At 40.1% G+C, this 27,032-nt stretch overlaps 1 protein-coding gene across 1 annotated transcript in view; it reads right to left on the reverse strand.

Moving 5' to 3' along the window:
• The window catches only part of PTPRG (protein tyrosine phosphatase receptor type G), a 397,860-nt gene that overhangs the window by 159,505 nt on the left and 211,323 nt on the right, over positions 1–27,032 (reverse strand). Inside the window, exon 4 of the mRNA XM_071550347.1 lies at positions 22,421–22,569. Coding sequence (XP_071406448.1) covers positions 22,421–22,569 — 149 coding nt within the window. The remainder of the gene's footprint in view (positions 1–22,420; positions 22,570–27,032) is intronic.

A 27,032-nucleotide genomic window follows, 5' to 3' on the forward strand; every position in this document is an offset into this window, starting at 1 on the left:
CCCCTGGGTGCCTGAAGGAGTCTCTAAAAAGTAAAGCTTTCCTTTAGAGGCATTATTCCAAAAAGGTTACAACTTTTGATGAAAATAATGGTGATTTAAAACATGAATATGTAAAACAAAACCCTATGAAGTGAAAATATACTATCTATACATAACTTTTAAAAAGTAAATATGTATTTCAGTCAACATTAATATTCTTAAAAAGGGCAACTGCCAGTGACACACTTATTTTTCTGCCTATTATAAAAAATAAATATGTAAGCATAATGAAAGAATATATTATGCTTACTTGTGTTCATTGCCATGATTTTTATGGGATCAAATCAAACAGACAATGGAAATGAGTTCTGCAGTTTCACTATGCCTTCTGGTTATCAAGTGATAAGTTCCTAGCTGATGACCATTTTTATTTCCTTTCAATGCAGACTCCAAAAGAAACAATTCCAATCCACAGAACGAAAAATTTAAAAACAGATTTTCTTCTCTCTCTGCAAAGGTTTACAAAGGATCACACTCATGGAACAGGGTAGGATATAGTTTTTCAGAGGATTCAGTCAGAGCATTTTTTTTTTCAGCAAAACACAAGACACCCTGGGACTGGATTCAAATGGCAGAGTTTACTAAGGCTGCCTCTACTCACTCTGAAGTCTGATACGCTTAAAAGGCTTCTCCTGGCTTGGGTAGCTCTTAAACCTTAAATATGGAGAAGTGCTACTAGATGAGTCACAAATCATTTAACAGAATTCTGCTCTGCTTCCAGAGAGGCACGAGCAATGCTCACAGCTTTTTATACCTACCAAAGAGCGTCAGAAAGGTGCTGAGATTTTCCACCTATAGAAGGACTAAGAAAAGAACCAGGGATTTGACATGCCAGGATTTTTGTTGCTTTCTCTTGCTGAAGGAAAGGCACCTACAACAGCTGACCCTTCCACATGTCACTCCATGCAATTAGCAGCTTGAATTAATTGGTTTTCTCTATTATTTTAATGCAACATGGGAAAGGGAAAAAGACAGGAAAACGTGATTTTCAAACCATAACAACGAGTCAGGGTGACTCAGAACAGGTACCAATTAGGAACAGTAAGTAAATGTTTTGAAACCACCTCGATTCCGCTTGGTGACATCTGTGTTAAAATATCTTGCTGAGAGAGGATGTGCATGAAGCCTCTTTTAAGTTTCTTCATTCTCAAAATCTAAATCTTTAATGCTCAGAGCAGCTCAACAGCTTCAAAAGAATAAAGAAAAAAGAAAGAAAATAAAAAGAAAGCCTTATGCTTAGAGTAATTTTGCAGAAAAACCCCAAACCACAGAAAAACAATTGCTTAGAACTTACATTTAATGTTAAAGGCTATTCAGGAAATACAAAATGTTTTTTAAAATGTTTAAACGTATAAACAGCGACTGAGAAAGCATTTCTTATTAAGCATTTTTATGGTTACAGCTACTCTGCTGCTGAAAAAGCAACTGCTTATAAAAATAAAGCTAATATTTATGGGCACTATAGCTCAGGAAGGGACCTCTTTTATAAGACATTTACTGCAACAGCCATCACAGCTGAATCATGTTATTGCACAAAAATTAGGGGTTTTTTTTTAAACTCAGGCTAACATTTAACAACTTTAAGTAAATGATAGCATATGAAATTAACTTTCAACAGTACTAAAAAACAGAATAGCAAGGACCTGATCTGTGAGATGCTGATCATCCTCACACAGTGCAAGCCGTTCCAACGGGGCCAAGTGGTAGGGAGCAGTGTGACCACCACAGAAGCAGGTGATTTACAAAGCTGTGCAGGTGATTAACCAATTACTGTGCACAGGACAGGTCTCCTTGAGTGGCTGCAACCCTGGCAAGTTTCAAACTCCCCTCTGCATTACTCTCCCCCAGTATAAAGAGCTGGATACAACACATCTTGTTTTACAACCATCGCACAAAAAACACCCCACCATCCTTGTTCTCTTGGAGTTACTCCTGATGTTTTTTCCTCTCCTTGGTAACTACAGGCAGCCTCATTTGTGAAAACTTCTGTTCTGCAGCACTCCTTACCAAAATTGCTAATTACAGCAGTAGTCATCCTTCCACACTTCGATGGCATGACCTTTAAAGTACAAGCTCAAGGTCATACTTTAACTCACCCAAAGTCCCCAAGATTATTATTTTACAACGTATGCAATAATCAAAGCCATGCTTTAGGATTTGGCAGACAAGCTGTTCTGTCTATCAGAATAACTCACAGATGGTATCTATGTGACACAACATATTCATCATGTTATATTCTTAGTATATGCAATTTTCCCCCTTGCTAAATTTTCCAGCATTCAGCAAGGGCTCTAAGAACTGCTGGTGCCTTGGAAGAGATACCCTTCCAGCCTTGTTGTCTTTAAATTAACTGAATAAAGAAAGAATCTAAAGGTTGAGAAAATTCAATCTCCTGTGTAATTGTAAAACATACTGAATTTGATTTTTACCTTAGGTACTATTTTTTAACTTCTATTTTGCAGCTTATATTTATTTTCTGCTCTTCACATCACATACTGTACTTTCTTTTTACTTGATGTGTGCCATATTGTTTTAGCTTTTGCTCTTACTTCTGCTTATTTATGATCCTTTTTTGACCAAAATCTCAGTCAGATTTGCTTTAGGGGCATTTTTTAATCTTTTTTTCCAGGTAGTTGCATGCATAAGTGAACCATTAAAATTGAATCAGTTCAGTGAATCAAACTGAATGACAACAAACTAAAATGAGCAGAAACATGCCTACAGCAACAAGCAGATTACTTATTTTACTTATTTGTAATGTAGCTTTATGCCTCTCCTTGAGTTTTTCCGATGAAATAAAAACCGTATTTTTTTAGAATACTGGGCTGAGTTTTCAGTCCTGAATACCACATGGATTTTATACAGGAAAATGCACAGAGGGCAGATGCACCCACACAAGGTCAGGTTTCGGATGCTGGCCCAGCAGCCTATTTTAAAGCTCATCATCTGGAGGAGTAAACCACCAAGCACGGGCAAGAGTTCATGAAAATAAACTTGCCGTTCCCAATTTCTCTTGCTTCTGTTACATCTGTCTGTCATTTACTCCCACTTTGCTTGTGCTTTAGAGCCTCCAGAACAGAAGTCACCCCTACCACTGATTTTTGTTCCATACAGCATTCAGGCTTGAGATTGCCCTTGCTAAATGAGGACAAGAGTTGAGAGAAAAATCACTGAAAAGTAGGTCCTCTGCTTTGGAAAGAGCAAACGAACAGCAACCAACCCACCTCGCTTTTTGTTACAGAACGATAAATGTCACTGCTGCAGTCAGAATTTTTCAGTGGTTTTCAGTGGTTTAGCTTTTATGCTGAAAGCCAAAACATTAATAAAGCAACTGCAGTAGTAGGCATCTAAGTCCATGGATGTCAGTAGCAAGGCTTCACGTATGTCACTTTGCAGTAATAGAAGACTTCATATAGAGTGCTAGCACTGAAGGTTACTATTTTTATTTTTTATGTGAGAAACTAAGGACAGGAATGCAAGCAAATGGAGGAGAAAAACGAAGGCAATTCCAATTAATCACTTCCCCTAGTGACATTTTAATGCATTATTGTTACAATTACTCTAAAACGTCCTCAAAGGATCATCACACCAGCTTTTTCGGACTTCATTTTTCACCAACTAAAAATTTAACAAGCAGCCTTTCTGGAAAGTTTGGATCTCTGAAGGGGCAATACCTGTTCATCCCTCTAACTTTAAGGGAAACATGGTTACTACATGCACTGCAATATCAGGTGTGTGATGGAACAAGGGCCTCCTTTCATTTCCTTGTATTTTTACTGGCTTGAACTTTTCCTTGCTTTGGTTTCTTTCTTATTCACTCCCCAATGACCTTCTTCAATTCTGCATTTTCAGAAGGTGACTGAAAATATGGCAAGACAAAACATATCATCCAGGCTGTGGAGGGACAGAGGAGAGGTGTGGGATTTTTTTAAGCTATAAAGTAACTTTAATATTTTTTCTATTTTACAGTGTATAAGTAAAATCACCTCTTCTGTCTCAGCATAATTAGTTCCCCAGTCCTGGCATGCCTAAGAGCCTCGTGTTGTTTGGGGTGCTGTTTGCCAGGGAACACTTAATATTCTCATCTATCACATGAATCAATAAAATGCAACCCTGTTTTTCACAAGGTGGCAGTGTATTAGGAAGAGTCATATGGGCTGAGTTAATTTAAAAGTAATAGACTGAAATTGTCCACATTACTTTTATTGAACTGACAGTGCAGGTCCACTGCTGCTAAGAAATTAATCCCATTTTACAGAATCACAGAGCAAGGTCGTAAAAGTTACTGGTTTATCTTTTTAAAAAATAATAAAAAAATTTAAACTTGAGCTCTGATTTTTACTTCCAGAATATGGGGATTTCTTAAAAGACACTATTCAGGAAATAAATAGGAGAATTAGAGGTATGCCAGACTGACCATATAGCTATTGGGTTAAATTTATGTTCATCAGGAAATGAATGTCTCCCTGCTGATTATCAAAAGATCAAAGCCTGAAAATAAACTTCAGACACCTTTGACATGTGTGAAAGAAAAGAGTGGAGTTCCAATAAATCCCTTAACCCTCACTGAAAGGACAGGATCCCTTCAGAAGGCAAACGATCCCAAGGGCTTGGTGACCCTTGGGACGGTGCAAGTCGTTACTGAACGGAGAGGAAAATCAGGGTGAAGAGTCCAAAGTTAGGGACCTTGGTTTGGTCCATCTACCCAAGCTGGTCCTAAGAGATCAAAACATCCAGCAATGAATTGTCCCCCAAATCAAAAGGGGCAGGATGCTCAGTACTATATTGTGCTGAGGGCCTTTTGACTGCAACATTCACTCAGTCTCCCATCCCAGCTATGTCTGAGCTGGTTAACATTTTGTACTTTAAAATCTTCTAGTGTTTGGGCCTGAACAGATTTGCACAGCAAACAGGGGAGGTACAGTGCCAGAGAGGAGCCTGGTGAGCACAGCAGGACAGAAGCATCAGCAGGATCTGTGTCAGCAAAGCCTATTTCACCTTCGATAATACCTGTTTTATCATTACTGGACCCAATACAGCAGGCTACCAGGCAGGAAACCTTCCCTGCAGGATACAGTAGTCACAGTTGTATCTCCACATCATGCCTGGAAATTCTGACCTTTGTTTTCCTCAAAGTTTCATCCCCAAATTGATAAATTTCCTCAGACGTGAAATTAAAATCTTCAGCACCAAAAATATATTTGCATCCAAGGATACATGTCATTTCTCATATCCTGCTATTTAAATCATTTGACTTTGAGTGAGATATGGGAGAAATTTAAGTTTCAGTACATTTTAGTCTCCATCATGTCAAATTTACAACCCTGGAGTAAATCACACTGCCAAGACAAATGTCTTCACTTAAATCAGATTTGTTGCTTCCTTCCATACTTCAGAACATTAATAAAATTGGAGTTCTAGTTCATAATAGTATTTTCATCCTCACTGTGCCAGGAAAACCACAAGAAGTTCACAGAAACCTTAATTCATTCTCCCCACACTCACTTTGTTAGGCAATTCTAGGCTCTGGTTTTTAGCAGTTATGTGAACGTGTGTGAATGTGACTCAGATTGCTACCAGTGTACCAGCATGCACACAGTCGGTCCAGATAGACCAAGATTTGCTTTAAATGTCTTCTCTAAATGCTGCTCTTATCTTCAGACTTCCTGAAGATTAAAGTCATTAAAAACAACAAAACAGCTCCTTGGGAAAGGGGTAAAAGCACCTGAAAGCAGACAAAAATGGCAGGGATGTTTACAACTCACTGAAATTACCTGAAATTTCTCCCCTAGGTAAAAGAAATTTCTAACAATTGTTTTTCTCTGTCATCTTTCCAACATCTCTTACATCTGCACTCTCAAGAGAACCACGGCCCTCTTTCATTTCTGGATCTGATGCACAATTATAGCAGCTGCTACTGAAGGTGATTACAGATCCAATCTCTTCAGTAAATGCAAAGGAGATGATCGTTTTATGTTTCCCCATTGCAGCACCACCCTTGGACCCCAGTCAGAGGTCAAGGCATGTTGCTTTAGTCTTTATGCCAGGTTAAAAAGCAGACCCCCACTGAGACACACAGCACTGAGACAAGGGTGGTACAAAGGTATAAAGTGCACTTGTGTAGCAGCAGATCACAGAGCAGAAACCTCAGCACAATAAAAAAGGGACATCATTTGAAGATGCATTTTTGACCCAGTGCTTGAGTAGTCATTATTCCTGAACCTAGACACTGACACAGATAAAGCAAGTGACACAAACCTGGCTTTCTAGCTCAGAACAAGGAACATGAATGCTCCTTTCTAACTGCCACCCATCCCGTGTGGCTCCATTATCCATGGCTTGTCAAGAACCTTCCATAATGGGAGGCACATGTCACTGGAATGTTGCTGGGAACTCGGTGTGATTCAAAACGCTTACTGCAGCATTATTACAGTAATCTTTCAGCATGCTTTTACTCCCCAACCTCTCCCCATTTTAACAAAACAATCCTAAGCCTGTATTAACAACAGGGTTTAATGAAAACCATACATTTCATGATGAGTGTTTGGTCATGCATGGGAGATTTGTTTGGAATCAGGATCACTTCTCTCTAGGAATATGACAGGAGATTAAATCATTAAAAATGTATAGTCTGTAATTAGTTTATCATTGCCAGAATTGCAGGAGTATTTTCCAACATAAAACTGATGCCACCAGCAAGAGATCATTCTGAAAGATCAATGTTGCTGAGATATCAAAAAACAAAGTAATTAGCAGACAGCAGGCACACTGTTCTCCTCTGTACTTTTTTCTTTCACAGCCACATGCATACAAATATATATATACACATATATATATACACACATACAGACACACAATGTAACTCCCTCAGGTGATGGGATGGACTCCACAGAAACACTATTAGTGATTGTCTTCACTGATGTGGTGATGTAAGATTATTCTGAAGCATCACCATCTTCTGAGCCTTGAGGATTTATACTAACTGCATAATTCTGGGGAAGCAGCAGAAAGCGCCACAAACAGGATCTTGGTATTAGTTAATTATGGCACTGCGATATTTTCACCAGAGGCATTCCAGAAATAAACTGCAGTACAGTGATGCTGTTTGTACTGCAATAGTTAAGGTGGTTTCAGACCATAAATTATAAACCTCATTTTTCAGAGTTTATGACAGGGTTATAAAAAAGGAACCAGCCCTAGCCAGTTTTCTTTTATGACATAAAAAAATTAGCTATTTGAAAGCTATACATTTATGCATGAGTTCAATGGTTTCAAATGGTTTTTCCCCTCCCACACTCTCCTATTTCCAGCATGGACAAAGTCATTGTCACATTTGATGGCCATTCTCCTCTTCCTCCACACTGTGCCCCAGCCCCTCAGATGGACTGCCACTTAAAATCAGATTCTTTTGTTTTCCAGGGGGAATTAGCAATCTTATGTGAGTCAGCATCCCTGGACAACTCTTTGTGTGTATTTAGTAAGGAAATATTAAAGCTGTCATTTTCAATACGAGGTTCGCAGACCCCTGGGGGACTAATTTAAAGGGGTCTGGAAAAAATAATTAAGAAAAGTCAGTCTACTGTCAGCAGGCTTAAACTCACTGAAAAAGGGCCGACACCTCATCAGGAAAATGTCTGTAAGACTCACAAATAAAAAAAAAATCAAACCTTCACTGAAATACTAGATAATTTTTTTCTAAGGAAAATATGAATTGAAAGCAGCATAGATGGTTGGTGTCAGCTTCCAGTGCAGAGTTTCTTTCAAAAGCAGACGTCAGCCTTATAGGCTCAGAGCTTACATAAAGCAGTTGTAGCAGCACATGCCAGCAGCCTTCAAATGGAGCAGTGAATGCACACAATATCCACTGCTCCATGGCCAAGGTCACCACCTCACTGAGCTGTCACTGAACCTCCACTTTCTGCTTGCACATATGGACAAGTGGAAATAAACATGTCATCCTAGCGCTCTTTTAAATTTGAGTTACTTTCTGGATCTCAGTTTCTTCAGAGTTGCATATCAAGGAAGAAAATGTCCATAACTTTTCATAAAAGCCAGACTGTTCTTGCCTGATCTTACCATTCCTTTGTCCCTTTGGATGTGGTGGGACAGGCTGCCAGCCATACATCTTTGCCTTTTTAAATACTATTTGCACAAGACAGCAGAGTGTAAGCACAAACGCAAACCAATGGTGCCAGAAGTGGAGACTGAGCTCTTCCTGGACTAACAATTATCTTGATGCTTGTGGGCTTCACTTTCAGGAACTGAGGAAGCCACCATGTGCTGAGCTGAAAGTGTTCAGAGTCATGTGCCAGGTCCCTTTGCAAATAGGACACAGGATCCTAAGTCACTTATACTCTTATTTAATATACTTCTCACTGCTCACTGTTATTGCCAAAGAGTTCTATGTTCAGCTCGAATATATATATATATATATTCATGTGGAAAAATCTAGAAATCCAAAATGCTCCGTGATAATCAAGCACGTCTTTTAGAATACAGTTTGGTTTTATCTGAGCTTTTCAGTTAAAAAAATATAACCATTTTTCATGACCATGCACACAGCACCAAGACTTTCTATGTGCACAAACATCCTTAATTTCTACATAACTTATGTGTATATATACATGAGAAAGAATGTAGATCAACGACACTTATCAGATATTAGTCACAACTTCTTGAAAGGAATATGATATTTCTGTTTGAATCACACTTTAAATACTTTAAATTGAGATACCAAAACCTCTTCAACATCATTAACCTGGATTGAAAATAATCAATAAATAATCATTTTGCATGTAAGTATGAAAGGCAAATGTCTGATACATTAATTGTGAAACCCCTTCTGTACTAATGGTTGCCATAACCTAGGGGATCGATTCCATTATGGATATTTACACAGTGACCTATTAGGAATACATGGAAGTATAATTTTTTACATTGATTATCCATCCTTAAAACAGATAGTAATGTATACTTAAATGTATGGATTGCAAAAATCATTTTTAACCTTTATTACATACTCTTTGTTGAAAAGGAAATCGTTTGAGCATCATGGAATGAAGGACACAATTTCAATTTATGTCTTAAGAACAGAGGACAATTATGAATGCACATAAAAAAACCCCTCTGATTTGTAATTGTTGAGTGAGTTACCTAGAACACAAATCTTTCAAATTTGAACCCAAGCAAACAATACAGACATTGCTGGGATAGCATAAAATAAATCCATATTGAACTTTCACAAATTGTATCATCTTTTGAAAACGCATGAAGCAAAATTCTTCTTCTGAATAGCTCCAGTATAAACCCACATAAACTGTAACCAGTATGGTGGCTGGTGAAGGCGGAACATTTTAATTTGATAAACCTGTCTTGTGACAAATTTCCATAGTAAATAGCAGGGTTACTGGGGAGACAACTGCAAATTCAGCCATGAGCTGTAACAGCTTTGAGGTTACACAGAAAGGCACCTGAGGGAGATCACCTCCAGCCATATCATCTGCACAGGTGCCTGCCTGCCCCTCTGAGCCACCAGGGAAAGGAAAAACTTCCTCTACTCCAAAGGGGGAAAGCTCCAGTGGCCATAGGGTGAGCTGGGAATGAGAAGTTGGAAGTGGGAACATGGCTGTTGTCAAGGCCCTGAATGAGCCAAAGGCTTCTGCAATGCTGACCCTCTCTGTCTAGAAGGGGTGGTAAGATGCTATAGCCCCATCAAAAGGACATGAGCATTCAGACCTGACAATGATGGTCACTGCTATATGGGCATACCTGGAGAAAATGGAGAGAGTCTAACTTGGGACAGCAGCTCTTTTGTAAAAGTGAGGTCTGATCATCTTCAGGTTGGTTTTACAGCCAAAGCTTCTTTCATTTGGCAGTAGCTCTGCGTGGAGCTCTCTCCAGAACACAGAACGAAAAATAAACTAAGGTCTCCTAGTACATTTAAAACAAGTTGTCACTAGGTTAATCAAGCCCCAAAGAAAGCATCTAGTACCTGCTCTTAGCAAATTCACTTACTGATTATCAAATCAATTTAGTGATTCGGCGAAGTGCCCATCATCCCTCAAGGCTGTCGCCACACCTGTCAACAAAAACCAGGCGCCGACTCCTCTCTTAGGGACATAACATGTGTCAATTTGAAGGTCCTATTCAAATCACAGCTTCCTGCCAGTTCTGATCTCCTCCTCCATCTTTCATGCCATAATCTTCTTAAAATGAACAAAACCCACTGGTTTTGAAAGTGCTGAATTTTCCACCTGCTTGTGAGGTGGCACAGCAGGGACAGCAGCAGACCTGCAGTAAAGCACCGGTCAATACCAAGAGGCTGAAGTACCAATAATTCCTCCCAGGTGCTCAGAGGGCAGCCACTGATCTTTACAGTCTTTATCATAAAAAGGAATTTTTGTTGATGTTGCTAGGTAATTAGGTCTTTTTCCAACATGAGCTTCTCCCTTGCTAGTTACGGCACATATACTTGGTGCAATCGGGGAAGCAATACTGCCCTGCTGAATGCCTCCTGTCCTTCACAGCAGCAGTCATTAAAAATAAAATTCCCAGTCCATTTGGATTTGACAAATGCCCATGCATTTGGGGGAAGCTGGTGAGTATACAAGGGAAGCAGATCTAAATCTCGTTCCATACTTATCTACAGGGTACTTATCTACGTGAGCATTATTTCAAGCATGCACACACTATTTCTGGGTCCTGGGCTGTGCATCACAATCCCACAAATAGTTCCTCACAATGCAAAGCAAGACACACTAACAAAAAGAAGGCACATCATGTTTAACCCCACTATTAACTATTTGGCATTATTAGAGCCTGGGCAGTATCTTAATCTACAAAAGCAAAATCTCAGCCGTGCCCAGCTCCCCCTCCTCTCCATGACACAGCATCATGGAACCTTTAAATTCAGACTAACTCTTGCACAAAACACCCTGCTGGCGTGAGCATTGCAAAGTCTCAGACCTGTTCAGTATGAGGCCCCATTTTAATCTTCTGAGCATCCTTTCTCTTTAAAGCATAAGCAGATTAAGTTCACTGAGTATCTTTCTTCAGCAATCACGGTAGATGCATTAAAATACAGTAAATGAGGAAGGCCCGATAAAGCTGTAATGAACACATTATCTCAAATCCCAGATTGCTGTAACTTTACAGAAGTAAAGAAATGAACCTAAGAACAGACTTTAAATACTGTTTCAAGGATAAAGTATCGATGTATTGATCTTATGAGTGCTATTATCAGATGGCTATCTCTGGCTGTCAGGTGAATCCATTCACTGCTAGAAAGACACACCAGGTTGTCAAGCCTGGCAATTATCCTTGCTAATTATTTCTCTCCAACTCTCCTTTTCCAGTTCTAGCTTCTGACTACTGCCAAGTTATTCCATGTAGTGTTACCAAAACATTTTCCACTTCTATCTTAGTTAATTACAATGGGAAAACATCTGAACTAACTCTGCTAATAATGAAGCAATATTATGTCAGAGACCAAGTGTGGATGTTTTGCTACCTCAGGTGTTAAATAGGCCAAAACAGTTTGCTAGGAACCTTTCTCTGAAATGAGAGCTTGCCCTTTTTCTGCAGAAAACATTAATTTCCTCTGACATGGTCTCACCTTCAAAGTCCTCAGAGCTGAGCCCCACATTTGAGCTTTCCTATGGTTCATATATATTTCATATTTCTTTTCTTTAAAATGGAAAAACACAATAGCTGTTTGAGCTGCAAGAATCCATAAATTGCTGTTTTCAGTTTCTTGAAATACTAACTTGTAAGATTGTAATTCTGTACCCTGGAGATACAGCAATCCTCTTCCAGTCTATGCACAGTATGGGGACACACAGCCCAGAACACACATCCTCAATGCCATGAAGGAAAGAGGAACAGGAACATTCTATCAGAGGCAGCATAAGGAATATTTTCAGTCTTGACAACCTTGGGTCTTGGTCTTGTTACTACTAAACTGTCTGATAAATCACCATATGGTTTGGTGGGAGGGCTACCAGGCCTTCCAGAAATGGAATGCCAGCAACAACAGCACGTGGCTTCCAGCATTACGTTGTAAACAGCATGTGCTTCAATGTCACCGACTCATATGATTGAAGGAATCTACTTTGGGAAGAAGGAGGAATAATAGATGAGACTGAAGAGAAAGACACAACTATGGATTTGACGATGGGTAACTCCATTTATGTTCAGGAAACACTGAGTTTCACTTTTACTCTCTTGAAATTTCATCTTTTGAATGCAGGTCATTAAGTGAGTGCTCACATTCCTGTCTCTGAAACAGAATGAGAGCTCTCAAGCAAAGAATTTCAAATGAATCTTTTTAAAAACCTTCCTGTTATCACCAATCTCCTATTTTGAACAGGATGTAATGACATTTCTTTTTCTTAAGGGATATTATAGTCCTTCCTTGAACATGCCACCTCAAGATTAAATGTGTCACTCAACTCTCAGCAAGCCACCTTTTCCTCAAAGAGCACCAGCCTGCCCTAAGACGATCTAGACCACAGAGAAAGGAGAATAGAATTTCCTACTCAACGAAGGAGGATGAGAAACTTAACAAAAGAGGTTTCCTCTTCTTTTCAAATGAATTTTGTAATTTTGACTATTCATCTGTGGGTAGTTTTGCATTTTAAAAAGTTAAATCTGGTACCCTTTGAAAATCCTTGAGTGCTGCAGTCATTGAGTATTGAATTTGGTATCTTATTTGTAGGCACAACCACCCTGAAGGAATGCAAGGGCTTGATGCAGGTAAAAAAATATCAACTAAAATAACCCTTACAGCAACCTAGTTAAGGTAAAGATCAAACACAAGCAGTATTCCACTTATGAACTTGAAGACAAAGAATGTAGTTTGAAAGTATATAAAGACAAAAATGACAAAATTCAAGGAATGCAATCCATTCATGGCATGATCAAATCCCAAAGATATCTCTCCCTTTCATAACAAATGTATGATAGATGTAGTACTAATGCATCTTTTTAATCCTCAAATTACATTAACCACTTATGGTGAGCAAGTTTGTTTATTCACCCTTTGTGTGGTGCCTGAGAGTCTGTTAAAAAGTGAGATTTTCCCCCAGTCCCAGAGAAGGATGATTCATCTTTAACTGATAAGAGAGACACTCTGAGTCTTCTTTTCCTGGACAATTAACAGCCCCCTCTGGAGAAATCAATGCTCTTTTGGCAGACCAGGTGCCATTTTCTGTGCTTGAATAAACTACTAACAAACTGTTAGGTGGGGAAAACCTCTTTCCCACATGGCAACACTATTTCTAACTCTGGAGGTAAGCCTGGATTTGTGTTTCTTACACACATGTAGATCAGAAACTATGTTTTATAAAGAAACCCTACTGAATGGTCAATGGCCAATGGTAGCCAAGCACTCTTTGTGGGCTATGCTAACAAAGGTTTTCCTGCCTGGGCAGTGAACACGGGAGGCAGGACAGGCATTTCCTGGAAATAGGAGCCCTCTTTGTCTCCTCTCTGAAGCCGGAGGATAAAGAAAAACCCACTCTGCAGCCAGCCAGCCTAGGCAGGATAGTGTCTGGTGTTCAGGATAGTGTCCAGAAAAGGGTATTATTGGCCTTTCGAGGAATGTGTTGAAAAGCCCAACTATTTAGGGAATACAGAATTTTTCTTATTAAGCCAGGCAGAGAAATAGGAAGCAAAAGGACATACGTATTCAAGGATACAACTATTTTCCCCAAATTGTTTTATCTTTACAGAGAGACCAGAGTCTCTACGCATGAGCAAACATTTTTTTTCTTGTTTTCAACCACTTGATTGTTATTTCACTTCTACTAGACAGTAAACTCTTGCTGTGGTTTAGATCCTTTTTCAACTCTAGTTAACCTTCCCATCCTGTCTGGAAATACAATGCCTATGAATTGGGGAAATAACAAGGACTATGCTCATATTGCTGCCTGAAATCCTACATCATGTGAAGCTTTATTATAGAAAAAACCCCAAGCAATTCATCCCTGCAAAACCTGTGGTTACAGCAGCAGCAGCATTGCTGCATCCTAAACAAGGAATTCCAGTAGGGCAGGTGCTGCACAAACCAAGCAAAGAGATACTCTTTGTCCCAAAGAGCTTTTAAACTCACTGTAAGAAACAGCAAATGAATTCAGTTGGGAGAGAAGGTAAATATGATACTACTGACCCACACAGCCCCAGTGAATGCATTTCACAGCTTGCCTCTCCCTAGAATTAAAAAACCTTTTGGTGACCTGCATTAAAAAATCAGTTCTAATGAAAACTTTTTTGGACACACAGATAACTAGAAAGCAAGATGTGTCTTCCTTGCTGGTTTACACAAGCTTTTGGTCATCATCTCTTAGAATGCAATTCTTTAACATATGATGAAATGAAAAAAAACCATCTGAATAAATGTACTGAGTTTTCTCACTGTGAAAATTATGTCTGATGTAATTTATTCTCTTGGCACAAAATTATAGCAACTGTTTAAAATTCTTCAATAAATAAAGAAACAAACAAACAAACAAACAACCCCAAAGAACTAAAATGTAATCAGTAAAGTACCAGTATAATAGACAATTTAAATAATTTCCTGCTTGCTACCTTAAATTGTGATTCACACTGGTGAAATCTACTCCCATTGTTTAAGCCCCAGTGAAACGACTTCCATGGGAAACACTGGCCAACAACTACCAACCAGCCCATTAACCATATTAAAGTTTTGTTTTGATCTTTTTGTGTGCCAAGGAAACATAATCACTTCTTAACACATTTGTGCAATGTTTCTTTCCCCACACCTCCCCAATATTATCTCTCTTTGCTATTTTCAGCGGGCCATTTGGGAAAACATATCTCTAGCGGAGACACCCCAAAGTCCCAGGACTGTTAGATTTGCCTGACAGAAAAGGGCAGTGCTGAGCACTTACCAAGTTAATGTGTTTCTAACCAGCATCCCAGGACCCTTGTGTGCAGCCAGCCTGGCACAGAGTGTAGGGCAAACCCCCCAACCTGTACCCTCGGTGCACCTGTACCTGTGCTCAGAGCCCAGAGACACTCAGGCACCTGCAGCTCACCACCCTGTAAGACTCACATGCTTCATGGCTGTGCATTGGACACCAAAAAAAAAAAAACTGCTACCTGAGTTCCCACACTTCAAAAGCTGTGAGCAATTCTGAAAAACTTGGCCACCTCAGTCTTAAACAGGGAGTCATTTTCACTGAGAGCAATCAAACAGGCAAGTTTCTTTCACAGCATTAGTGAAGCCCCCATATCTATCCATTCGAAATGACACGGTACTTCAGTCCAAGATGTATTTGCACAGAGGGATGCTGAGGTTCAGCTGAGTCCTCACCTCACCTCTAACTCAGGTTAGAAAGCCTCCACACACAGCCTCCTTACCTGTGCTCATCTCTCACCATCACTGCTGGGGAGACGAGGCTCACATGAACACATTGGAGGAGAGCTCCTGCCAGAAGTCCCTTTAAGTGTGTCAAAGTCCTCCTTCCTTACAGCGACGGCCAGAGTCACCTCCACACAATAAAACACTTCTTGCAGCAGCCTGATAGACACTCTATGGTAGCTACCTTACAGACTGAAGCATCTCAGAATTAGCTATCACCTGTTGTCATCTTCCTTCTCCTCCCATAATCAAGTAACTATTCCAGAAGAACAGAATTTAGCAAGCTCACACACATTTTTTCCCCTTTTTTTGTTACACGGGGTGCCCAGAGCAAGTGCCAGTAAATCCGGTGGCCTGAGTACCCAGGAAGCTCAGCACACAGAGCTCACCTTTACAGCTGGGGAGAGAGTCCCATTTTTCTAAGTCAGACAATCCCACGTTTCAAGCAACAATCCTGTTCAATCTGCTACCTTTCATTAAAGTAGCTCTTACAACTCTGTCAAATTCTCCAACCTTTGTATTGATTTTTTCTCCTATTCAAAATAACTCTCCTTTACAACAAAAGTGGGATGTCAGCCTCTTATCTCTTATTTTCACCCCATCTGATCCTCCTTCTCCTTGTCAGTCTTTCCAGATTCCAATTAATCACGTAGAAAATCAGGGATTTATGTTAAGAAGAATGTACAACTCTTAGCTCATCATTAACATCCTGTAATTGCAGTGTAGTGCTACTGCCTCTGACCTTTTCAAGAAGTCAGTGGGAATCCTTTGGGGGAAGCAGGACATTCCCAGCCAACATGAAAAGAGTTATATCTGGTTCATGCTACTGGACAGTTATTTCAAAATAAAACTCTGGATGCATTGTAACATTTGCAACTTGCTCAGAAATTACTGGGGCCTGACAGGCAGCAGGAAGATGCAGCCATAAAACCAAACTGCTGTTACATCCCTAAATTTTGTCTGGGTCTCTGTATGAATGGTCCCAAGATACGCTAACCCCTCCACAAAACATACTTGATTTCAAACCATCCTCTCCTGTTTCGTCTTAATTATCATGGGACATTCACAGAAAAGATCAGCCAGATGGAGACTAAATATGTCACTAGTACAAGATGGAGCATTCTGCACTAAAATGGAACTTTGATTACAATAAAGTCATTAATTAAAGTCTCAACTGATTCTCCTGTCAGTATACAGGAGGCACTAAAGACAACTGTGAGGAGACAGTGTACCAGCTACACTAAGGAAAATACAACAGTAAACCAAATAGTGATAAGATGATGTTTAACTTGCATTACTCACAGTAAAACATGATGGAAACTCAGTCATGTGTTCAATATATCCATCCATTTTATGCTTTTAAAACTATGATACCCTGATTTCCTGACAACAAGAAACCTGAACAAGATTTAAAAGCAGTGAAGAGCAAAAATAAGTAAAGTCTAGAGAGCGTTGAAATAAAATCTTACTTTACTGGAGATAAGACAGAAATGCAGATTTGGCTTTTTAGCATACTGCATGTTTAGAGTACTTTATTGGGATCCCTGAAGACTGTGGGAAAAGAGGAGACAGAAGACCATAAGAAAACAAAAAAACACATACTAAGTGTCATTTTGAAGAAAAAAATAATTAAATGTGAAAATCCCCAAGGCCATTTTCTTGTCTGAATGATTAAGTCAGAGGTGCTGTAAGAAATGCGGATGGAATAAGCACAGCATGCTAAATTCCCTGGACATTCTACAGCACAGTGTGAGTGTGTAGCGAAATCCTCACTCAGAGTTTCACCAGTGCATCTCCCATCAAAGTCACTGGGAGATCTAAATATCCCCTTATAAGTGTGGATTGGGTCCTTGGAGAGAATGTTAAAGTAAAAACATTTCAAACATTTATAGTCTCTCACTGTGATATATTCCCACAGTCCTTTTTAGAGCCCTCTGTCACTTACTGACTTCTACTTTGCTTCATCCTGCCAGATGGAGGTAAGGAAATCTGAAGAGCTACAAGTAAATGGAATAAGGAAATAAAACCAATGGTGGCTCCCTGTTTCACAATTAGTCTTTACTGTGCTTGAAGCCAACACCAAAAATCTTTGCAAAATTACGATTATTAGATATGGTGAATGTCAGAAATAATAAACCCAGCTGCAACACAGGGTGCTAGCTCTCTCTTGTACACCAAGAGGATATACTACGATACAGTCATCATTTAATGTCATAAAGTGTGTGCAAATCTAGACAGACTCACAACTGCACCAATCATAAAACCACAGAACAGAAATGGTTTGATTTCTAACATTAAGAATTAAATATTCCCTTTCATTCACAGGTGGACAGAGGGCTGGACATACATAGTTGTGATAGAAAGTCTTAATATTCAGGATAAATTAAAAAAATCCACTAACTAGTCTCAATTTATTCCCTATAGTAAAGGTTTTTGAGAACTGAATAACACACATTTCTTCTACATTAATGACACTGATAATCATCTGCATATGATAATACAAAACATCAGAATTTAGTGATATAACAAGAGGTAGGTTAGCACACAGTTATGAACTTTGGCAAGATTACCTGAGCATTCAAATTAGAGCAACTAACTGTAGATCTAGACCACACTGAAGTTAGTGTGTAGATAGATTCAAAGAGAAAAGGAAGAAAATCAAAGAAGTAGTAAGAACAAAGACACCATTAGAACTTGGAAAGTCTTCTAAGAAACACACCTGAAGAACAGAAGAAATTGTTAATGCAAATGATTGTTTTGTAACAATAATTTAGTTAAGTGAATCTGTCAACATAATGTAAAAGCTCGTTAATTGACATGAAAGGGTGTCAGCTCCTCATTTTCTGCTGGAATGGTTTGTGAGGTTTTATTGGGGAGTTTTTTGGATACTTTTTTAAAAAATGGAAATGAACTGATATTCCCAAAAACATGCATGTTGGTACTTGTAGCTATGAAATCACATTGCTCTTTCAGGAGGCCAGCTTGATATTCCTGTAACCAATTTGGCCTAGACAGTGCAAGTTAGTTCATGTAAGAGTAAAGAGATGAGGTCTTTACAGCATATTGGAGTATGGTCCTTGGAATAAGATTCTCATTTACTAAATAAATTACTGTATGGCACTGTATAATGGCGTTCACATTATAACTGACAATTAGCACCATTAAAGACAACGCTCATAAACAGCCAAAGCTCACATCAAATTAACACAGTCATGATTAAAATCACTCTTTTGATTTCTGCTCTTCAGAGAAATAATCAGTGTTTTGCATAAAAATTAGTATGAAGCAGTTAAAAAGGAATAAAAAAAATAAAACCACGGTTATGGTGGCACTGCACTCCACCAGCACAGCACAGCTCTGCCACATCAGCTCCTCAGTTGCTGTGAAATATTAAATGTTGGGTTTCCCTCTGAGCAGGGAGCCCACACAGAGCCCTGTGCAGCCAGTGCTGGTAACCAGAGTGGTGACACGGGAGATTAAAGTGCGGCAATTACTCCTCTTGGCTCTAATGAGGGGAACCTGGGTTCTCTCCTGGCCTGAGGGAAGCTCATCTTCTTTATTTTAATTTTGTCACTTAGCCATTTAAATGGTTTCTAGCTTTTGCATGTTCATTATTCTGCTGCGGCTTCAGAAAGAAAAACCTGAGTAATTACAGCAGAGAAGAACAATAACAAAATACAAAGGAGTCAGCAATTCATTAAAATTTAGAGAATGCAACATTAAAAACTTTTCTTAACTTAAAAAAAAAAAAAAAGGAGTGAGACATTTTCCAATCTGGCACAGAGCCCACATCCTCATTAGGATTCATACTCTACTCACAGAGCAATACACTAATGGTATCACTTTAATCTTCAGCATCACAGCACTAGTTCCTGGCCTCACCCAGATGTTGATGCTAAAATGGCAAGAAAGAGGTAAAAAGAGACTTCTTGCCAGTGCTTAGCAGGCCTGGTATCAGTCTTAATCCTAACTGTAGATGGAAGTTTGAAGCACAGGGACAGCTCTGTTCATGAACGCTACTTCAGAGACAGCCAGGCTTGTAATGGCTTCATAAGGCTCAAGCATCACCAAGGAAAATCTAATCAATAAATAAGCAATCAAGACCTCTAATGAAAGAATACCATTACACATGCCATGCTTTAAAAAGGAATCACAATATGCTACATATGCATAAAAGTACTGCAAGATAATTCGCCTTTGATCCAACATGCCTTTAAAACAGGAAACAAAAGGATGTTCTCATATATCTTACCAAGTAATTTAACATATAAATCACAGAAAAATATGATCCAGATGGGCTTCAATGAAGGAAGCCAATTAACATAGGCAGCCTTACCATCTGACACATTAGTTGTAATAATAAAAACCAAACAACATGGTCAAACAATAACGCTCTGCATTATATCTGACATTTCTAATTAGTTTCTTCATCCTCTTCAAGAGAAAAGACTACCAGCAAGCACTTTGTTTCCCAGAGGAAAAAACTTCCAACTTTAATGTGCTCAGAGCTCAGACTATGGATGTAGCTGATCTATCTGTGTTCCCTTGGGATGTACTTTGGAACTAATGGGTTTTGCACAGTCCACATCTGGTTGCACAATTAGACCTAGAAAATGTTTCCTTTCAGCTGCATCACCACTGTAACAGCTGCAGATCTGAAATGTCAATACCTGTGTGCTCCTTTAAAGCTTTACCTATGTCCATGGTGCTCAGAATAACCAGAATCATTTGGCCTTTGGCTTTTTGTAGGACTGAATTTTGGTTTATCCTTTCTACAGTCTTCCTAGAAATGCCCCTTCTCAGCTGGAGCACAGTATTTTTGGCACACCTCCCAGCATCAGGCAATTAGGATTGCGTCAGACAGTTGCAAGCTGCACTACAATTAGCATTACAAATTAAAAGCTCCATCATGTGTTCACGTACAGGTACTATTTGAGAGGTGTAATCCCAACTCTGACAATTGGTTTTCTATGTATTGCCAATAAAGACTCAGTTTCATCACCTTAGCCCTATTGGACCCTTCAAAATCCACCCATGGAAATACTTTTCAGTACATGAAATTTACAGTTCTTGTGTAGGAGGCAAATAGCATCACAACAGGGAAAGGTTTGGTTTGGAAACTTTTCAAAAAAGTAAAGGAATGTCTGTGGGAATTCTGCTAATGTCATCATACCAAGGAAGGACAGAGGTCTACATCACTGCAATAAGCACAAATCACTTGGAAAACTATTATTAGGATTGACACAAACCCCATCTGGTACAGCAATTTATTTTGTACAGCATTCATAAACAAATGACATACATTCTTAAAGGCCGTCAAGGCAGTTTCCTTTGTTTTTCACTCTCAGTTTTAAAGTAGAAGGAATTAGTATTCCAACCAACTGAAAGGAAAATTAAGAATATTTAAGCTATAGGAAAATTATTTCTTAGGAATTTTCTTATTTCCAAAGTACAATAGCTTCCATGTATCAAGCCAGCATCAAATAGCCTTGGCATCATACAAAAGGGTTTGTGTAGTGGAAATACTATTACTGACACAAACAAGAAAGTTCAGGCTTGTTCACCACCTCTGCTCCTTGAAACTTCAGAAGAGGAGTTGTCTGGCTCTGTAGATTTCCTGACTGCACCTTCCTTAGGGTTACAAATACCAGCATTGCCAACTGGGACTGGCTGGGCAGCATGACAATGTTTGAGCCTTTGCTCCATGTGCTCAGGGGTGAGCCCTTCTGAGAAATCACAGCTACATCAAGGAGATGATGCTGGAAAAGCTCATTAAAAAGAAAATCTCTGCCTCACACAAAGTCAACATACACATACACAATTGGGAGACAAAAAAGGGCTCTAATTCTTCTGTGATGGGGCAGTGTGAGGTGAGTGCAGTGGTAGGTGAAAATCAGAGGTTTTGTCATGCACCAGAGTCTATTACAACCTCCCTCTGAGCTCTGGAAGCCCCTTTCCACCTCCTGAAAAATGTGACTTGGCTAGAGCCACATGTGATGAATTATGGGATGTTGGGGGCTGAATGAAGTTCTTGCCAGACCCAGCTCCCAGGATGACCCCTTCTGCCCACCTGGGAGCCTTCTGGGCACACACATTCCGAAACGCCACGCTCAGAAAGTGCATATCTGTTTCCTGACTGGCGAGGTAGTACCAGATAACATCTGCTTTATCTCACCATGCAAAGCCTCCACTACTGAGTGAAAAGTATCAACAGACTCTGCTGACACAGAAAACGACACTGACAACAAAACGACCTGGGACTATCGGTCACAGGCCAAGATTTGACCGCACCAGGCTCCGCAGCAGCCCATGGTCCCTGCAGTCAGCTGCAGACAGTCTCCCAGCCCCTCGATCCCGACACAGTGGCATTCCCAGGGCGCTGTGCCTGTGGTGGCTCCTCGCTCCCTCTGTGGCACAGTGCCCTGCTATGATCTCCGGGCGGCTGTTGGGCTGGGGACTGGTACGGGTCCAGCTGGCCCCAGCACAGGCAGAGCAAAAGAGCTGCTTGCATGGATCTATAAAGAGATCCTGCTAGTGCAAGGCAAGGTGTGGCACCTGAATCCACACAGAGGGGATGCCATGTGTGTGCAAGGAAGCAATTCCAAAGACAGGCAGTGGTCTCAGCTCCCAAACCACTGCTATTTGTTTGTAAGCATCGTGGGAAAGGAAAGGTTTGGAGGACAATGAGGTCACTTTGAGGATATTTGTAAGGAGATCCTCCCACACATGGAAAACTTAGGAGAGAAACGAGAAAAGTGGCTGTTTGCAACTTAACCCCTGGGACATGAGAGCTGGCAACGTCTGCACAGCCGAGCTCAAAGCTGACATTGCAAAAGCACATGAGAGATGATAGATGGAGTGCTCCGAGGGCCGGAAGGGCCTGCAAAGTGATATGTTCACTGAAAGAAGCATTGCCCTATTTCACAGTTGCCTCAAACTACAGCAGTACGTTCTGGTTTTGTTTTCTCTGAGAACACAAGCGTTTGTCTTTCCACTCACCTCAACAGGGAACCTCTTGCCGTTGATGCTGTGCTCAGAGCCAGCTGATCCATTGCTTTGACCCCAGTGAAACTCCACTTTCTCTGCCTTGAATCTGCCTGGTAACCCGGCACCACTGACAAAATAATCGTCCTTCAGCAGGATAGCAACTGCACACACAGAACAATGAGAAAGAAACTCAGCACAGTTTGTCTGAAGCATTTACAGTTTTTGCTCATTATATCAGAATACATTTTCTAATGCACGCAAAATGTCTAGTCATCAATTTCCTTTTTACAAGGATTGGCTCTAAAAAACATTCTGCAAGTAATGTTGGCTAATTATGGACATGATTGTGAAGCTACATAGACCACAGAGAATCCCAACGTCCAAATTTCTCAAGGAGTTTTTGTCCTCCTTGTTAGATTTTGATTAAAATTTAAATGGCTAACTCCATCAAAACCTGTTTAATGTAATTCTAGAAAGTAATGACTGACCATGGTCCCTGCCCTCATAGACCACAGAAGGTCGGTAGGTCACAAGTTAGGGAAAGAACAGATCCTCTGTTTCTTGGTTTTCTTCTATTTTGTGTGTGGGGACCCCTGTGACCTGTCCCACCTCTACTCTTGGACAAGGCGGGGTTTTTCCTTACCCTCCCTGCTCCCCCTCTCTGTAAAATGGGGAGAGAGACAATTACATTTTTGAGACCCACTCATGAGACATGCTCCATAAGAACTCGGTTTTATTACACTAACTTTGACATTATTATTACAAGATTCAATAAGGGTCAAAGGGATATTCTTTGTATTTTCTTTTTACTTCCAAAAGCCTTTGTATTTTATGTAACAGTAAGACCTGTAGGTCCAAACAGAGGGCAAAATTCTATGGTGGAAGCTGGTACATGTTACAGGGGAGGTCTGTGGTCCAACCAAGAACTGATTCCAGCTTTCAAAAAAATTCCTGTCTGCTACTCTCACTACAAGATCCCCTGTCTTTCCAGGATCTCCTATTTTTAATAACACAATTCCTAAAAATGACTCCCTCCAAAAATTCTTTCTTCACGTTCCTCACAAAACTGTTGCTTAAAAAAAGAACTAAAACTTGAATTTTGTTTCTGTAAAAGCCATTGGAGATCATTGCTTGCTGTGCCTAGAATCCTGTGTTTAAAGTTTTGTGGTTGGTTTAGGTATTTTTTTTCCACTGGAAATAGCAAAACCCACAAGGATTTCTCTGTGTTCTCAAGCCAACTGTGTCATCACAATGGGAACATTAATATAAATCCAGTTTTATTATGTAAGAGGGAGGATTTTATTCACTGCTGGAAAAAAACCCCACAAACAAAAAACCAACAACAAAAGCTGCTTGTGAAATAAAAGTTATTCCTCTGTTGGTGACTCAGTGCAGGCTCTGCTGCAGGCCAGGCTTTCTGCCCTCCTGTGAGAACAGACAGTGTAATTTTTCCACACAGCTCAACTTTAAACTGTTTATGTCAAAACTATCTAAATGTTAAATTGAATGAGATGCTCAGATGTTTCTAAATTGGTCCAGTGAAATCTTGGGGCTGTTTTCTTCCATTGTTTCTGCTTCTTTCAGTACTTCGTTGCATCCAAGTGTTTGTGTAGGAAGGTGGGTGGTGCAGTACTGGCTATAGGCCACTGCCTGTGGCAGCCCAGGATGCTCCTGGGAGTCACTGTCTTCTTACACCAAATCTGAGAAACATAAGGGACTGAAAGCACCACTGCTCTCCACCTCCCTTAAAAAAATTCTCCATGAGCTCAGCAGTATTTTAAATCATGAAAAGCTCATTCAATTAGTTATAAATTCCATAGATAAAATTGTAGGAGTAGAGGAATACAGGAAAGTGGATTCCCATGCATCTGTTAAAAACCTCTGTGGAGATTCAGTTGCATCTAATAAATATTTGATAGTTTCTAAATAATTTATGGCTCTGTCAGGGGTCATTTTACTTGTTTTAGATGAATAATTAAAAGGATAATTAGGAGGATGTACAATCTGAAATGTTCATCTAATTGTTCATTTTACAGTATTTCTTACACTGCTGAGCTGTATAACACGTGTCCCCATCACCTTCCCAGCTCAGCAGCATCCCCTTACTGCCAGTGGTTTGGAGGCTTCCCTCCCTTTCATGTCACCTTTAGTACTCAGGACTGGAATAAACAAACATAACCTTACTGGGCTTCAGGAGCCACTGCTTTTATCCAAGGATTTTTGTAGAGTGCAAGGCATCAACTCCTAAAACCCACTAATTTAAAATACTACATAACTGAGATGACAAAACTGAAGGAAGTGCCATGCAGCCACCTGGACCACAACTGTGTGATGCCATTTGCAGCTTCAGGGCTGGAGTGGGAGGCCCATGACCCCTATGAGAGCAGGAATAAACCTGGACTCAAAGCAGCTATTCCTCTGCCCTATAGAGCAGCTGTGATGGTCAGGACCAGTCAGAGTGATGCATATCAAATAGGAAAAGTACTTAAAAAATCCCAAACAGCTCTGGTAGCCAGTTTCTCCAGGCAGAAGGAGTTTTCAGAAGTTCTCAGTGACCTAAAAAGAGGTAAAGTGGCAATGTATGTGTAATGCTGGTGGGGGTACTGCTCCCAAGGGTGCTCTTCCGTGGGGCAGGTCAGGCTCAAAGAAGCCTTGTCAACCTCAGGCCCAGCTGACACCTAATTATAAGGTGACACAAATAAACAGCTTATGAAAATACATCTATGTATACTCTCCAAGTGACCTTTAGCATTTAGTACTATGGCCAGCTACTCTGGTGACAAAATCAAACCCACATTAGTGCCTTCACCAATGTAATTGTGCACAAAAGCATTTCTAGTTGAGATAGAGGCTTAAAAAATCCATTTCCATTTTCTGTACATTGTGTGCCCTTTACCTGATATGGGGCAGGGGGGACACAGAAGAAGGACCAGAACAAATCTGAACAGCAATAACCTCTTTACCTTTTAACATTTCAGAGCATAAAAATAACTCATTGTTCCACCCTAAAAAAAAAAGATCAGGTCCTATAGCAATAACAATAACCCAAGTAACACATTTCCTGCCAGTTAATGAGCGTTAAGGTTAAGGGCCTTTGGCTTTCCCTGGGACCCCTGTCTCTTTTAACCAGTCATTAATTGCTGAGAAATGCCCTCTACATCCATCACCATTTCTTAAACAGTTATTTAGTTTACTGTCTCTGTCAGTCTGCAATATGAAGGTCCCATGTGGCCATCTGGTTCAAGACTCTGCTGCCAAAACGCATTGCAATTTATGGCACAGCCTTCCTCTATCTTCTACCCATAAGCCAAAACTCCCGACTTGGTTTGCTGCTCTACCACTTACCACCTTAAAAACTAATCCCAGGCAAGTTTCTTCGAAAGGTCAGAAAAGCAAGAAAAGGAATGGGGCTTGATAAAACAAGGGAGGAGTTAGGAGCTCAGCAGAAAAAATCAGGGCTGACAGCAAGGCAAAAAGAGTCTTCACATTACCAGCAAAAGGCCGTAAGTTACCAAGAAAAGTGACAGTTACTGTTGCTCTGCGAAGCAGTAACTTGTCAGCAAAAATCCATAGCCCAATGGGTGAGGAAATCAAATATAGCAGCAGTGCTAAAATCACCCAGCAGAGAAGACTGAAGGTTCAGCTTTCATTGCCAACTGTGTGGAGACTGGAAAATCTGCTGGCACGTTTCAGTTTGACATAACAAGTTTCTGCCTTGTATCAGCAATAGTGTGGTCAGCAGGACCAGGGCAGGGACTGGCCATTGTACTCAGCACTGGTGAGGCCACACCTTGAATTCTGTGTTCACTTTTGGGCTCCTCACTACAAGAAGAACACTGAGGTGCTGGAACAAGTCCAGAAAAGGGCAACAAAGCTGGTGAAAGCTCTGGAGCACCAGTTTAATGAGGAGAGGCTCAGGCAGCTGGGGAACTTTAGCTTGCAGAAAAGGAGGCTCAGAGAGGACCTTATCACTCTCCACAACTACCTGAAAGGTCTTAGCCAGGTGGGGGTCAGTGTTTTCTCCCAGGTAACAAGCTCTAGGGCAAGAGGAAATTACCTCATGTTGTGACAGGGAAGATTTAGATTACATATTAGAAAAAACTTCTTCATCAAAAGGGTTGTCAAGCACTGCAACAGGCTGCCCAGGGAATTGGTGGAGTCATTATCCCTGTAGGCATTTAAAAAGATGTGTAGATGTGACACTTAGGACATGGTTTACTGATGAGGTTGGAAGTGCAGAGTTAATGGTTGGACTCAATGATCTCAAAGGTCTTTTCCAACCTAAATGATTCTATAATTCTAAAATGGTTTCCTAATATACATGCAGCTACATTAGTATTACATGTACAGTATAGCATTAGCACCCTCCTTTGAAGAATAGCACCATCACTTTTTCATGGTATTTCTAATTATATTTATTGCTGATTACCACAAACAGCCTCTGTGACCATAAGGGCAGGGTTCATTACATGAATAGATTAATTAAGCACCAAATTACCATAGCACTCAACCTTGCCTGAACCTCACGTTACTACAAAGGGTAAAAAAGTCACGATTTCAAAGCAAACAGGAGGATTTCTTAGTGAAGTTGGCAAAAAAAACCCCTCAGTAATGCATCAACCCC

This window comes from Pithys albifrons, chromosome 3, assembly GCF_047495875.1.
Source record: "Pithys albifrons albifrons isolate INPA30051 chromosome 3, PitAlb_v1, whole genome shotgun sequence".
NCBI classification, from domain to species: Eukaryota; Metazoa; Chordata; class Aves; order Passeriformes; family Thamnophilidae; genus Pithys; species Pithys albifrons.